This window comes from Vanessa cardui, chromosome 24 (genome assembly GCF_905220365.1).
Source record: "Vanessa cardui chromosome 24, ilVanCard2.1, whole genome shotgun sequence".
NCBI lineage: Eukaryota > Metazoa > Arthropoda > Insecta > Lepidoptera > Nymphalidae > Vanessa > Vanessa cardui.
This window is the reverse complement of record NC_061146.1, coordinates 9,562,481-9,578,593: the sequence shown is the minus strand read 5'-3', so window position 1 is coordinate 9,578,593 and position 16,113 is coordinate 9,562,481. Positions and strand designations below refer to the sequence as shown.

General features: G+C 34.4%; 1 protein-coding gene across 1 annotated transcript; it reads right to left on the bottom strand.

Annotated features, from left to right (window-relative positions):
- Positions 1-1,264: 1,264 nt before the first annotated feature.
- On the bottom strand, positions 1,265-3,727 carry LOC124540291. Its single transcript, XM_047117765.1, has 2 exons — positions 2,973-3,727; positions 1,265-1,403 (listed from the first exon to the last, which is right to left on the bottom strand). Exons 1-2 carry the CDS (start codon positions 3,714-3,716, stop codon positions 1,320-1,322), a joined length of 828 nt encoding a protein of 275 aa, XP_046973721.1. The 5' UTR covers positions 3,717-3,727; the 3' UTR covers positions 1,265-1,319.
- Between the last annotated feature and the right edge of the window lie 12,386 nt (positions 3,728-16,113).

Below are 16,113 nucleotides of genomic sequence, written 5' to 3'. Positions count from 1 at the left end.
CGCAATACAGTTCTGAATCGACGGTCCTGCCGGGCGGTAACAGCTCATAATGAATGATGCCCTTCCAATCCCACCATACACACAGCATTACCTTGTTGCGAGTTAATCCGGGTTTTGCCACAGTCTGTGAAGGTTGACCGGCCTTTGACCACGATCTTTTTCGCACGTTCTTGTCGTATGTGATCCACTTTTCATCACCAGTTATCAGCTTCTTCAAAAATGGTTCGGTTTCATTACGTCGTAATAAAGAATCACAAATGAGTACACGGTTCATTAGGTTTCTTTCAGTGAGTTCATGAGGCACCCATATATCGAGCTTTTTTGTGTACCCAGCTTTATTCAAATGAGTCAAAACCGTTTTGTGGTCAATTGCCAGTTCTTCAGATACATCGTAACTATTAATATGCCGATCTTCCTCCACTTTTTCAAAAATGGCATCAGTTTTGTCCGTAACAGGGCGACCAGAGCGAGATGCATCTTTGATATCAAAATTTCCGGCTTGAAAACGCTTAAACCAAACTTGCGCTACTCTCACAGATACTGCATTAGGTCCATAAACATCACAAATTTTTTTCGCGGCTTGAGTTGCATTTTTACCTTTTTTATAGTAAAATTTTAAAATGTATCGAATTTCTTCTTTAGATTCACTCATTTTAACAACAATTTTGTTGTATGATGTACAAATGAAAATCACACAAATTCCTAATTTGAATTTGGAAGTGCCTTCTTTAAAATTAAAACCTATTAATGATACCAAAACCAGCCAGATACAAATGGTATAGCCAAAGAGATTTTATTACAAGTTCATACATACTATATGCGAAAAGACTTTTTCCCCAACCTAATACAATAGTAGCAATATAATGAAAAACTTTTCCCTTTATATTCACCTAATTATCTACCTGTAAGCCAAATTTGAACGTTTTAGGACACCTGGAAGTGGGAAATAGTTTTGATCTATAGGTCAGTCAGTGATAAAATCGACGATTTTTGGACATTAATATCTAAATAACCGTTTGAGATGTGTTTATGAAATCTGGAGCAAATATGTATGTCGCAAGTCTTAATATATCTGCCAAATTTGACACGTTTATGTCAAACAGTTTTTGAGTTATGAAGGGGTTCCAAATGGTTCGTGTAAAATTACACACGTTCCTACTCGCCAGTTCTGTTACCTGAACTTGGCTGACACGCTACCGCGTGTCTGGATAATTTGGTGACTGTTATGTAGTACTCGATTGAAAAAAAAGGTCATTATATTTTTATGGTGTATTTATTTTCTGTTTAAAATGTATATGCAAAAGTATGAATAAGCATTGTTAATGCGGTGGAGTCCATATACAAATATTTCCAAGTTTCACTTGTTCTCCGGGACATACGTCTTGATGAAGGTTCTTCTTATACTAGATAAAAAAAAACCATATGGATTAAATTAGTATGAATAAAATAAGTTTACTTGGTGGTAGGGCTTTGTGTAAGCCCGCCCGCCGCGTGATTTGCTAATAATTCAGCTAAATTGTGCACTACGAGGAGTTTATGATTAATACATGTATCTTTATTTATAATACACTTGGTGGTAGGGCTTTGTGTAAGCCCGCTTTCGTAGGTACCACCCACTCATCAGATTTTCTACCGCTAAACAGTACGCAGTATTGTTGTGTTCCGGTTTGAAGGGTGACTGAGCCAGGGTAACTACAGGCACAAGGGACATAGCATCTTAGTCCTCAAGGTTGGTGTCGCATTGTCGATGTAAGGAATAGTTAATATTTCTTACAGCGTCATTGTCTATGGATGATCACTTTAACCATCAGGTGGCCCATATGCTCGTCCGTCAACCTATTCAATTGAAGTCCTTGATCATATAACATTTGGTCCTTTCCACTGTAAGTATATACCGTGCCGTGTTAGATTGACCATGTCAGGGTTTTAAGACAGGCCATATAACATATGAGAAAGAGTAAAGCATCATCAACATCATTTACTCTTTTCTAATTTCCGAAAAAGTAATTTTATTAATAATTATGTTTATTACTATATAAGACGGTACGCCATTAATATATTGGAATATAAAAATATTGAGTTCAACAAATTAATTAACAATGATTTCCTAAACCTTGTCACCAAATACCAGTCCTTCCTTCTTTTAGACATTGTGTGCCACTAAGAAGTTGCATAGTGCAGACAAAACTGGATAATACGACTCTGATGTATCTAACTGTAAGTATTCCCTTAACAATATAAATTAATTACTGGAACTCAATTTTAAACGCGCCAAATATTTGGTCGAAATGAGCGACCACAGATAATAATAATATCAATATATCTCTTGTATCGTGTGTAACCTTTAGGGTATAATAATTCTATTTCTTACTATCTTTTAGTTACTAAAAACGATTATGACCAAAAAAAATATTGTCTTAGTACTCTATCAGAGTAGTAATACTTTAATTATTATCTTTTTTATTATTTTACAGTATTCTTAGTTTTTCTTAACAAAACGAGTTTAATTAGCGTTAATATTAGTTATTTATCGAACATCTGGTCATTTTTATCAAAAAAAAAAAAAAATTAAAAAAAGAAACGGAAGTTTCTTGCGCTATTTATAAATAATAGACTTTGTAATAAATTAACAAAGTTTCAGAGTAATTGACAAGAAATAAAATCATTTCTAGAAATTCTGCGTGAATAACAAAAAAATAAGTTATAAGTACATAATATAATATACAACCATATATATGTAAAAGAAAGAGACAGATATAAGAAACCCAGTTCACCCTTCTGCGTAAAAGAATATCGTTCTAAGAATATGTTGTGTTGCAAGGTAATAAAAAATTATATTTACAAAAAAAAAAACTAAATTATTACCCGCATTGTTTTATAAAACAAAGTGATTCGTATGTGTCGGCGGGAAACCACACATTTAAGAAAACATCCCTCGGACAAGCTACTCCATCATACATAATATTACATACCGTCCAATAATTCCACGGAGGGTAATGCGGCATCCAAACTTTGTTTTTCTCTGTAGCCGTGTCTCTATCTACAGACATAACTTTACCAGGAGCAAAAGGGTCATTGACCTCACCAGATTTTTCAAACTGTGGACTTCTCAACATATTTTTAAGTAGCTTAATAACTTTATCGTATGCCTTTATTCTTTGCGTCCTAGATTCAATACTTTTAATTATATTTTCAAGATTTTTTATAACATCAAATTCGCTGCCTGACATTTCACTTGTTGATAATTTGAATGGTTCCAATAATACTGAATCTTTATCATATTTAATGTTTTTTAATTCAAAATGTTTCAATTTAGGATTGTTTGATACGATAAAAGCAATATCGTTCCTATTATTATCTTCCGAATATTTGTTTTGTTTTTCTTTATGTATTCTTATTAATGGTTTGTAATAGGTTTTAAATTTAGTGTCATATTCAAGCCCAGATGGTTTCATGCCATGCGGAATTATTCTTTTAATTAATAACTTGTTGTAGTGATTATTCAAAAGTCGTTCTGGCTTTTGAATATTTTGTTTGTAATCTTCATGATTTGTATGCCTTCTTGTTTTGTAACTGTCAATATCTTTGAAAGCTATTTCATTTCCATCGGGCGCTGATAATCGATCAAGTAAATTATTCACTTTTAAAGTTACACTTTTTGATGTATTGATCATGTAGAATAATAATAAAATTATTTTGACGTCTATATTTGCCATTATTTTTGTTTGAAAATAGTTTTTAAATAAGTTTTATAAAACTTGTGTTTCATTAACAATGTTTAACTGAGCGTGTAATTGTTTTTTAATAAATATTCGAACTGACTTTGTAAATCAAAACATACTTATTATTATTAGTGTATTTTGTTCTTGAAAATGAAGCCAGCTAATTTTTAAGCCAATTTTATTTCCGTATTTGGCTTGGCTACATGGCTTTTGCGGTTCGGTGACATTTGAGGATTGGGCCGTACCAAAATTATTGGGTTTCCACGGGCGATTTTAAAAACCTAATTAATAATTCATTTGAAATTGATCTACTAGTAGCTGTTTGATGATAAACACACGGGATTCCAGGGCGACAACATATGCCCTGCAACCCCGTTTACGACCGGTGCTGTATTTTTGATCCCCAATTGACGGCAGAATTTTGTCACAAACATGCAGATGCATGTTTTTCTTTTTCTTTCCTTTATTTTCTGTATGACGATACAGAAGATCAATTTCAAACGAATTAATTTTTGAACATTGTATGGGAATTATTTCCTAATAATAATAATTAATGAAATTTATTATAGAGATTTAGATTTATTGAAACTTCTTTAAGAGTGACACAGTGGCGGACTAAGACCTTCAGCGAGCGGGGAGGCAAAGATGAAGGACACCCCTTTAAAAAAATATATAGACATATCTTTATGTGTAAAACTTCTAGATGGGTGTACATATTTAGTCTTGTTTGGGATTTGATCAGGGGAACGCGGATTTGGCTCTCCAAGACTGGAGGCTCAGAGCGGATCATTCTTTCCGCCTCCCCTGTTAGACCGCCATTGCCAGTGACATGAATTTGCTTACATACTCCACAAATATTTCGATTACCTATCTGGCAAAATCCTCGACATTCTTAGTGTAACTTCAAGCTAAATTGTATGAAAAACGTGAAACAGAAACCACGTACGACAGCAACAAAAGGTTCTTTTACGTCCGGATTTATCTCAAAAATAACTTTTGGATATTTTTATTTTAACAATGAATAAGTTAGGTCAATCTCGTGAACAAGACATTCGTAGATAATGTCGAAATATCGAGCTCTGCCAAGTAAAAATAAAAACATGGCAAATACACCTGATGTCTCAACGAATTGATGATTTTTTCAAGTTGTACTTGAAATTACACTGGCGCGATAGTTAAGTATTACATTTCCACTTCACCTAAACTGCCCTGAGCCTAACTTCACTGAGTCGTGACGGATTTCCAACCCATCGGATTATGTAAACATACTTGCAAACTCACTTCTGCAGTATAATGTATTTTACTGATGGCAAGTTTTACGGATTGGACACCGACCTAATTAAGGTCTGAAGCGCTTTCCTTTATTTAAAACTGAAATAGATGGTGCATGCACTCATGTACGCGCTTGAGAAGTTTTATTTCTTCGAAGTATATGAAAATAGAGTTTGATTGCTCACAAATAATGAATAACATATGAATTAATAATCATTATTTATAATTAATATTATTTTTAAACAACTACTATAAATGCCCTTATCTTTTTTTTTATAAATTGCCAAAAAGTATATCTTCCAAATATTCATCTGTAATTTCCATTAAGCACAAACTTGATACCTCTACTGTAAGCCGGTTAGGAGTGAGGTATACTGCTGATTCCAGATAATGCTGCGTCATCGGATTTAATATATCATGTAACTGTAAAATCATTGAAATTACAGGACACTTAATTTTGGACCAATTAGACCATTAGAATTGGTCTTTCAAGAACTAGAAATCAGCTGATTATCTTCAAAGAGAAGAACAGAATCAATGATATCTTTTATGTTACCATTAAAAGTACCTTCTCATAATTTTACAGGAAACACCTAAAGAAATACATCTTAAAAATAACTAAATCAAACGCGGGCCATTGGTTAGTTGCTACGAGGCCACAGACAGACACGACGTAAAACTTATAACACTGATCTTTTAGCGTTTGGAGCCGTAAAAGGATCCGTTCAATTCCATATTTTTCGGCGAGACATGCGCTGATATAAAACGAACATAAAAAAATCAAAACTATTTCTTTGGCCTGTTTATCGACAGTAAATATTTTATGTTCAAACGCGTTACATTTTTATGATAATGGAATAAATTATGAATTTTTAGACCGTCAGAAGTGTTGGTTTTTGTTTAGTATTTTTAGATAATAAGTTTGAGCTGTTTGTTCAGTGGTTGGTACTGATCCAATCCAATCCAATCCATCATCCCATTTCCGTCCACTGCTGGACATAGGCCTCTCCATTTGCACGCCACTGAGATTGTTCGTGGGCTACTCGCATCCAGCTCCTGCCAGCCGTCTTGCGTAAGTCGTCACTCCACCGTGCCCGAGGACGTCCTACACTACGTTTGCCGAGACGCAGTCTCCACTCTAGAACACGTTTCCCCCAACGGTTATCAGTTCTGCGACAAATATGGCCAGCCCACTGCCATTTCAGCTTACTAATGGCGGCAGCGGTGGGTTCGATGACTTTGGTTCTCTGGCGGATCGCCTCATTTCTGATGCGATCCCGCAGAGAAACGCCGAGCAATGCCCTTTCCATAGCACGCTGAGCAACTTTAAAGTGGTGGACCAGCCTTGCCGTGAGTGTCCACGTTTCGGCTCCGTATGTCATACATAATAATAATAATAATAATAAATGTTTATTTCATCAATAACCAAGACAGTACAATAAAATCTCAAAGGTTGACTTCTTCTTTTGAGTGCCGTGAGCTCCCGTGCCAGAAGAAGTCGCTCTTCCTTAACACATTCACACTTTAATTCAAAGTTATAAGATGAAACAAGCTAAGAATTAAGAATTACAAAAATACATATATATATATATAATAGCTAAAGGTAGAGCGCGTTCGCGTGTGTGTCTCTCTCTGTATATGTATGTGTGTGTGTGTGTGTGTGTGTGTGTGTGTGTGTGTGTGTGTGTGTGTGTGTGTGTGTGTGTGTGTCTGTATGGCTAATTGTATAGATATCCAATCCAATCTACAAAACGTGATAAAGTAATAATTCAGTATCATCATAACTCAAACTTTTAAGCCACGCAATTATTTTCGGTTTACATTCGTGCAGAGTTAGAGGGTATATTTGTAGGATGTCATTGCATTTATTATACAAATGCGATGCAAGATACTGTAACTGTGATTGAGCAAATTTTGTATGTGTCTGTATTTTCTTAGCAACACTAGTGTTTCTTCGCTTATTCATGTTTTTTGGGTTGTAATCTAATTTTGTATGCTTTTTTAATATTATATGTAATACGAAAAGCTTTCTAATGGAGAGTAAATCAGTTTCGGTGTACAGTTTCTGAGTTGAAAACCTACGCTTTTTGAAATAAGCTACCTTAAGTAGTGCCCTCTGTGCTCTTTCTATTTGAATTAATTTGCTTTTGGCTGCCCCACCCCATACTGTGATGCAATAGATGGAGACAGATTGGGCCAAAGCAGTGTAAATTTGGTTAATTAATGATTTTGTTGCTACTTGTCGAAGGATTTTAAATATCCAGATTAGTTTACGTAACCTAGAAGCCACCAGTTCAATATGAGCATGCCATGAGAGCCTGTAGTCCAATATAACACCCAAATACTTCACGTTATCCACCTTTTCTATAGAAGGACAGTTACATCCTGTGGATCTCAAGGTATTAGCGCAATGATGTACCTTGATATCAAAATTTGTCGGTTGCGTTCTATTGTTGAGTGAAAAAGAAACGTATTTTGTTTTTTGGGTATTTAGGGTGAGCAAATTATTTTTTAGCCACTCCGCAACCACCTTGAGACCTAGTTCTGCATCAGTTCTTACTAGATCCCATGTTTTATTGGAAAATATCAGAGCGGTGTCATCTGCGTAGGAAAAAAATCTGGTATTTTTTATTTTTAAGTTGCACAGATCGTTAAGGTAGACCAGGAACAGAGTAGGTCCTAACACGCTGCCCTGTGGTACTCCGTAGTCAATAGTCTCACGATTACTTATCGCAGCACCAACTTTAACCCTCTGAGTTCTGTTGCTGAGGTAGTCCTTGATGAGTTTCAGTGGAGTATCTCTAAAACCTATACGTTCTAACTTATTAACAAGGATAGGGATACACACCGTGTCAAACGCCTTTTTTAGGTCGATAAATACTCCTAGGCATTTGCGTTTGGCATCCAGATCGTTTACGACTACTGATGTTAGAGCTTCTACGGCGTCTGCAGTTGATTTACCTGTTTGGAAGCCAAATTGATTGTCTGCTATTATATCAAATTTTTGTAAATAATGTACAATCCGTGTATTTAAGACTTTTTCCACGACCTTTGATATTGACGTCAATACAGATATTGGCCTGTAATTGCTAATGTCATGTTCATCCCCGCCCTTGTATACTGGTGTTATAAGTGATTCCTTCAGTGAGGAGGGAAATACACCATTTTCGAAGCACAAATTTACTAAGTGGCAAATTATAGGAACAACATGAGATCGAGCTTGTTTCAGAAAGCTTGTTGGAATGCCATCCCATCCAGGAGCACTGTTTGTTTTTAAGTTGGTGAGCACCCTATGTATTTCCTCCTCGTCGGTGTTAAGAAGAACAAATGAGCTAAGGCTTGCAGCGCTCGGAAGCGTGATGTCTGGATCATCAATATGAGATCGAATTATGGAATCAGCCAGTTCCTTTCCTATACCGCTAAAGTACTTATTTATAAAGTTAAGCGATTCTGCTTGCGAAGACTTACAGTGAAGCAGTTTAGAATTATCCGTTTTCGTCTGTTTTAAATTTGTAATAGTAAAAATATTGTTCCAAAGTTTCCTCGAATCACCATCAGATTCGTGTAATAGTTTCTTGTGGTAGTTGTAGTAGTAGTATACATTATTCAAGGAAAACGATTTTTTTAATAGAACAATAGCGAAACCCCAAATGAATTAAGGTATTACTAATATTGCTATTTACCTCTCCTTTTAAGACACCTTAGGACAATAGCCCAAAGAGGGCTCATTTTAAGCTATCGCGCTATGGACTCTTCAAATCCTTCCTTATTTTTCTCTACCTTCCTTTTCCTTCCATTCCATGTATATGAAAACAATTTAATCTTAAAGTTATTTATTTGTCTTTACTACTCTCGTGATTGGACTTTGTTATACATATAGTATATACAGGGCAGCCTTTAAAGTATTGGAGGATCTGGGCACATTAGGATAATCTGGCCCTGTGACATTGATACTATTTTGTGCGAATACCCAAAAAGACTTTCATCGTTCTTCAATTTGCGAATAAATATTGCTTTGTTGAAATACCTACACAGTTACTGATTTATTAACATCGGAAAAATCAAATCAAAATACACTTTATTGTATATCAATAAATAAATAATTTAGACATGACACGACGAAAAATCAGAATCTTTATTTTAAAAATATGCAGATTCTTTTATTTGATCTGAGGGGCTATCGATCGCTGGGCCCTGGGCACTTGCCCAAAGTGCCACTGGGAAAGATGGGTCTGAGTATATGGACATACAACATTAAGATTTAATGTAAATGATGCCTCCACAACGTACCTGGGTTATGAAGGTAAGAAACTTTTTCCATTAGACAAGTTAGCGGAAATTAAAAAACTTTTTAATAGGCATTTTGTTTGTCTATCTCTAGAAAGACGAAGAATTCTAATTGTATATTTTGTTTTTGAGATTAATACGTTTGTTTGTTTGTGTTTTATAAGAATAAACTATTTACTACTACAAACAGTTTAAACCCAGTTTAATTAAATCCCAAAAACACAAGTTTGTGCGTTAACCGCTAAAAAATCAACATTCCGTATCTCCATGATTTGAGAACATTCCTATTGATGCAGTTAGTATCGTAATACTGCTGCCTCAATGTTGCAGATGTTCATATCTGGTAGGCTCTTTCCATCAGGTGAGCCTCCTACAGGTTTGTCACCTATATCACAAAGTATACTTAGTGAACACTAATACTTCTTAAGAGTTTATATAATTACTAACTGTTTCAATTCTATTTCATTTATCAAGAAATATTTGTGGGCGTCACACTTATAGAAAGTTACCGAGTATGTTTGTTATTTGTGTCGGGATAATCTCAAGATACCAGATTATAAAACAACTTATTTCGTTACATAGCTTGTCTTATCTACATATAAGCTAAACTTGAGAAGTACTGAACTGATTCCTTTACAGTTTTCATCAGCCCACGAAGTGATAAATAGGAGTGTTGATTAATTGAATGTCGAAGCTTGTTGAAGATGCTGACTGGTGGTGACTGGCAGTTACTGACAATGACTGGCAGTGACTGGCAGTGACTGCCAGCGACTGGCAGCTCACAGAAATACGTTTATATGTATTACTATATAAATGTTTTTTTGAAATCTAACCTAATCTACCCGAAGCCGGAATGGTTAACTAGTAAACTATAGAACATCAACAACATACTACGATCATCACATTCGGAATAGTTTAAAGGGTGAAACTTGTGAAAGGTGAAGGGTGAAACTGCGTGAAGTAGCAAGTCTTATATCAGTTTTATTTTTGTATATTTTCGCAAACGAGTTCGCTTTGATATATGTTTTTCTATTGATATTTTTTAAGTAGTATTTGATGTAATTCGAAAGGTCGGAGTGCTTACATTTTCTGAGTAAAAAATGTTCCTTGAAAAGTAAATATATCTAAATAAATGTAAATATATCTGTAAAGTTAGAATCGAAAGGAAATTAAGGTGTAATGGAGTCAGAATATCGCGATCGTTACCAAACATACTTTTAATTGCATTTTCAACCGACTTAAAAAAGGAGGAGGTTATCAATTCGTCTGTATTTACGTTTTCCTTATTTATATTTGTTACCTCATAACTTTTTAATGAGTGAACCGATTTTGATATTTTTATTTGAAAGCTAGTGCTTCCAATGTGGTCCTGATGATTTTAATTTGGTCCAGTTTGATGATGGTATCATGAATAATTCAAAATCACGCCAACCCATTTTGCTGACACCGACTCCAAATATAACAATAACTATAACTACGTTATATAATCGTATATTGACTTTTAAATAGTCTAGTATTTTTCATTTCATTTGACTTAAGAGGGCTCTAAAAAATATGTTGAATACACAATTATTTTTATTACTTTTTATTCAAATTCAAATAACTTTATTCAATATAGAAGTGTTACACTTTCTTATTGATGGTCAATTGAAACATTATCACCGGTTCGGAAAAGAAAATACCCTGACCTGAGAAGAACCGGCGAAAAAAACTCAGCGGTATTTTTTGTTTGTCTCATATATTATATAAACAATTTAATATGAGATGAAATAGTGCATATTAATTTGTTTTAAAATAGTGTTATTTTTTTAAGTCGGCTTTTTTTGTTAAAATTTCTATTTATAAATATAAGAAAAATATTCACTGAGTTGCTTGACGTTGTATATAAGCTGGTATAGGGAATCGATAGACAATTGAAGCGACATTATACAATTGAGAAAAATGTAGTACTTTCATATAAATCAGGTTTTCAGAATTTTTCCACTTCAGAACACATTTATTGCTATATAATAAGAATAATTTATTGAAAAATCATCGAACTAAAACAAGTTGGGAATTACATTTGCTTGCTTACTAAATAACTACAATAAAATATGAACCTAAAATGAGCTATTCCAATGGTCCCATATGTTGATTAGTTCACTAAGAAACCTTAACAAAGATTGACTTCGTCTTAATTAAAAAAAAAAAACCGCGGTCCCTTCTTTATAAAACTGTTGTTGTTGTTGCTCCTTTTTTTCTACTAGAATGAGCAGTAATTAAAGTTAATAATAATATTATCAAGCCGGAAACTCTTAGTACCTTTTGATACTAAAACACTAAACTGACAACTGAATATAAAATTAAACTTACATAGTATAATAATTTGGTTCAAAATAGTATAACATCTTTGGACTACGTCTAGTTTTATATCAACATGACATCTTTTTAATGGCGTAATTAATAATTACAAATTCTTCTGAATTGTCAAAATATGTATGTCAGTGTCATATATTCTCGATCTACAACAGCCTGTAAATTTCCACTGCTGGGCTAAAGGCCTCCCCTCCCTTTGAGGAGAAGGTTTGGAACATATTCCACCACGCTGTTCTAATGCGGGTTGGTGGAATACTCATTTGGCAGAATTTCTATGAAATTTATCACATGCAGGTTTCCTCACGGTGTTTTCCTTCACCGCTGAGCACGAGATGAATTAAAGACAAATTAAGCACATGAAACAGCGGTGACATCTTTTTATTGGCGTAATTAATCATTACAAATTCTTCTGAATTGTCATAGTGTGTCTGTCAGTGTCATATATTCTCGATCGGTAAAGCAGATAATCGCTCATACTAAGCACATGAATATAGATCTTAAGATGACGAACCTTTTCTTACCCCGACTGTACAAATATGCAAATCACTATGACATTTGGAAACTGTCAAGCGTAGCTGTCACGCACACAAAGATAATAAAATCGGCATAGTCTGTGCCTTTTTGGCACAAATAAAAGCCACATAAAAAATTGGCTAATTATTTTAGTTATTTTGTATAGGCTTGATCTAGACATATAAATAATGTAAGGTTGTCGACATGTGAATTCGTCTGACACAAATGATTCCGACCAAATATAACATTTACACACAAAGGTAATAAATACACACACACACACATACAAAGCCAACAATTACACACACATTAATTTTTTTTTTTTAATTTGTATAAATAAAACATAAAATATCAAATGAGCTTTGCTATAATATCCGGTATTATTTTCTTATCACCCCTGCCTCTGTCTTTCGCTAGGGCTGCAAAAATCGGTATGTCAAATAAATCGATAATTTCTTGTGACATCTGTACATCCCTATTGACTGGTTCCTCGTATCGATGTGGCTTCGGTCTCATATTACACCACTTGCATGAATATTTCGAATCGGTGTTTAAATAACGAAATACAGGTTTCATCATTCCTCTTGGTTCTTCGGGAATCAAAGCGCTCGTTGAGATAAATTCCGGTATAATTAAAATAAGGATGCATATCAAATACATCTGAAACAAATCATATATTATGGTCGACGACCTCTATGGTCGAGTGGTGTGTACACCGGTTTTCATGGGTACGCTACTCTGAGGTCCCGGGTTCGATTCCTGGCCGAGTCGATGTAGATTACCATTAGTTTTCTATGTTGTCTTGTGTCTGGGTGTTTGTGGTACCGTCGTTACTTCTGATTTCCATAACACAAGTGCTTCAGCTACTTACATTGGGATCAGAGTAATGTATGTGATGTTGATGTTGTCTCATATTATAACAACATACATCATTGACAACCTATAAATTTCCCACTGTGCGGCCTCTTTTACCTTTGAGGAGAAGGTTTGGAGCATAATCCACTACGCTGCTCCAATCCGGTTGGAATACACATGTGGCCGAATGTCATTGAAAGTAGACACATGCAGGTTTCCTCATGATGTTTTCCTTCACCGCAGAGCTCGAGATGAATTATAAACACAAATTAAGCACATGAAAATTCAGTAGTGCCTGGGTTTGTACCCGCAATCATCGGTTAAAATGCACACGTTCTAACCACTGGACCATCTATTATTACTATTATAAATATATATGTAAATAAGAAAATACTATAAATACATTGCAATCGTTTTGTTTCTGTTTGATATACAACCTCACCTCAATTCTCCACTAAAATTTAATATATCTTATTTTTCTTGAAGGTTTTTTCACTTTTAACACAATATTTGTACAAAATGAATACTCATTTGGGTTGCATCGTTAACTGCAGTATTGTATTTGTTATCGTTCTATCATTTATTTAAGCGTGAAATTAAAAAGCAATGAAATATCGAAAAATGTAAAAAAAAACATTATTTGTATCGTACACTGCATCCATGTTACGAGGAATTTTTAATGATTGGATTGGACTTGAGTTTTCTTGTAGGTAGGCAGGCTGGCAAGTGAGTTATTTGATGGTAAATCGTGATCCATTACGTTGTAGGAAATACTAAACATCCCGTATATAGACAATTCAGGTCTTTAATGTCCAACTGTGTAGATTTTTTGCAGTAGTTGTCTTCACCGCCTTAAATATTGGCACTGTGAGAATTCTGACATCAATATATGCCAATAACCTTGATGAACCGTGCCAAGATGTTACATCCCTTGTGTCTGCGGTTACACTGGCCCACTGACCCCCTAAACCGGAACGCAACAATACAAAGTACTGTTGCTTGGAGGCAAAATATATTGGTATTTGGACTATCAACGTTCAACCATGCAAATCAAATCAAAATATACTTTATTCAAGTAGATTTTAAGAAAAACTTCTGAATTGTCATTTAACAACTAACAACCTTCGTGGTCGAGTGGAGTGTACAGCGGTTTTCATGGGTATGCCACTCCGAGGTCCCGGGTCGGGTTCTGATTTTCCATAACACAAGTGCTTTAGCTACTTACATTGGGATCAGAGTAATGTATGTGATGTTTTCTCATATTTATTTATTTATATTAAGTAAAGCTACCACCGGTTCAAAAAGTAGGCTCTAACGAGAAGAACCGGCAAGAAACTTACTAGTATTTTCTAATAATAAAAATAATATAGCACTAAGTTATGTTAGTTAATACAATTATATATTAATATATTTATATATCCTACCTGAAAGTTTGAAGAAGAATTGGCGAATTTAAAAATAAGTGCGAATTTTTTTATAGTAACTTTGTTTCAAGAAGGATGTATTGATTTTAAGGTGTCGGAAACTTGGCATTATAAACTTATCCTTACGTCTTGTGTACATACAATGATTATTATTATCAGTGATTTCTTAGTTTCACTGTGAATACACAAGCATTTTCTTTTTGAGAATTATATATATATTTTTTATAAAAACACATGCAAATGAACTGTAAAACTGTATTCCACAATTAATGCAACACATATTTCATGAAAAAAATTCCAAAAAACATTCTATAATATATGAAAATTGAAATTAAATGTCATTAGAACGCCAAGATGGCGTCGTTCGACACTTGTGAGTTGTGATCGCGTCACGTCCCGCCGTAAATGTTTTCCTAGCGGTAGAAAGCTGTAAATTAACCTTAAAAGCCTTCTTTAGTACCGTCCATACTACATTAGCGCCGTCCCGTGACTTTACTCTTTGTAAATTGACACATTTTCGATTAAAGATATTTTTTTATTGATCGCTCATTCTTGTCATTTAAAATGACTGTTTAGTTAAATTAATAATAATAAAAATTTTGTTTACTTTCTCTTGACCGAGATTGTTAGTCTTAACCGATGTTCAAACCCAAGCAAGCACCATTATGTATATGTGTGCTTAATTTGTGTTTGTAATTCATCTAGTGCTTGGCGGTGAAGGAAAACATCGTGAGGAAACCTGCATGTGTCTAATTTCATTGAAATTCTGCCACATGTGCATTACCAACAACCCGCATAGGAATAGCGTGGTGGAATATGTTCCAAGCCCTCTCCTTAATGGGAGAGGGGGCTATTAGCCCAGCAGTGGGAAATTTACAGGCTGGTACTTTACTTTTTTTTTATTTTTATTTTCTCTCACAATCATTACAGTTTGTAGGCGGCAGAAGCCCTATGTAAAGAGTCTTCTGGCTCTCTTTTTAGGATGAGAACCATTTAAAGTTCTTGTTAGGACATCCTTTTCTATTGTAAAATTCCGCAGATATTTTTAACTTTGTCAGTTCATAAATTCAAATAATTTGTAAAAATTACATATAGTACGTGTAGTTTGTTGACCGTGGAAGTCAGGGTGTTTTATACATGTATATATTTATCATTGTATATAACTAACACATCCTATATTTTAGATGTTGGAAAAGAGTAACTACTGATTTCCTGCCGGTTCTTCTCGGTAGACTCTACTTTGCGAACTGTTAGTAGCTTCATTTAATATATGAGGTTGGGGAAAAAGTCTTTTCGCATATAGTATGTATGAACTTGTAATAAAATCTCTTTGGCTATACCATTTGTATCTGGCTGGTTTTGGTATCATTAAAAAGATTTAATTTTAAAGAAGGCATTTCCAAATTCAAATTAGGAATTTGTGTGATTTTCATTTATTTTTGTTGTTGTTAAAATGAGTGAATCTAAAGAAGAAATTCGATACATTTTAAAATTTTACTATAAAAAAGGTAAAAATGCAACTCAAGCCGCGAATAAAATTTGTGATGTTTATGGACCTAATGCAGTATCTGTGAGAGTAGCGCAAGTTTGGTTTAAGCGTTTTCAAGCCGGAAATTTTGATATCAAAGATGCATCTCGCTCTGGTCGCCCTGTTAGGGACAAAATTGATGCCATTTTTGAAAAAG

Excerpts from the sequence above, each read along its gene's own strand:
- LOC124540291 (XM_047117765.1), bottom strand. The coding sequence starts at position 3,716 with ATGGCAAATATAGACGTCAAAATAATTTTATTATTATTCTACATGATC. Across the intron at positions 1,404-2,972 it reads CTCCGTGGAATTATTGGACG|TATAAGAAGAACCTTCATCA; the intron begins GTATGTAATATT and ends TTTTTTATCTAG.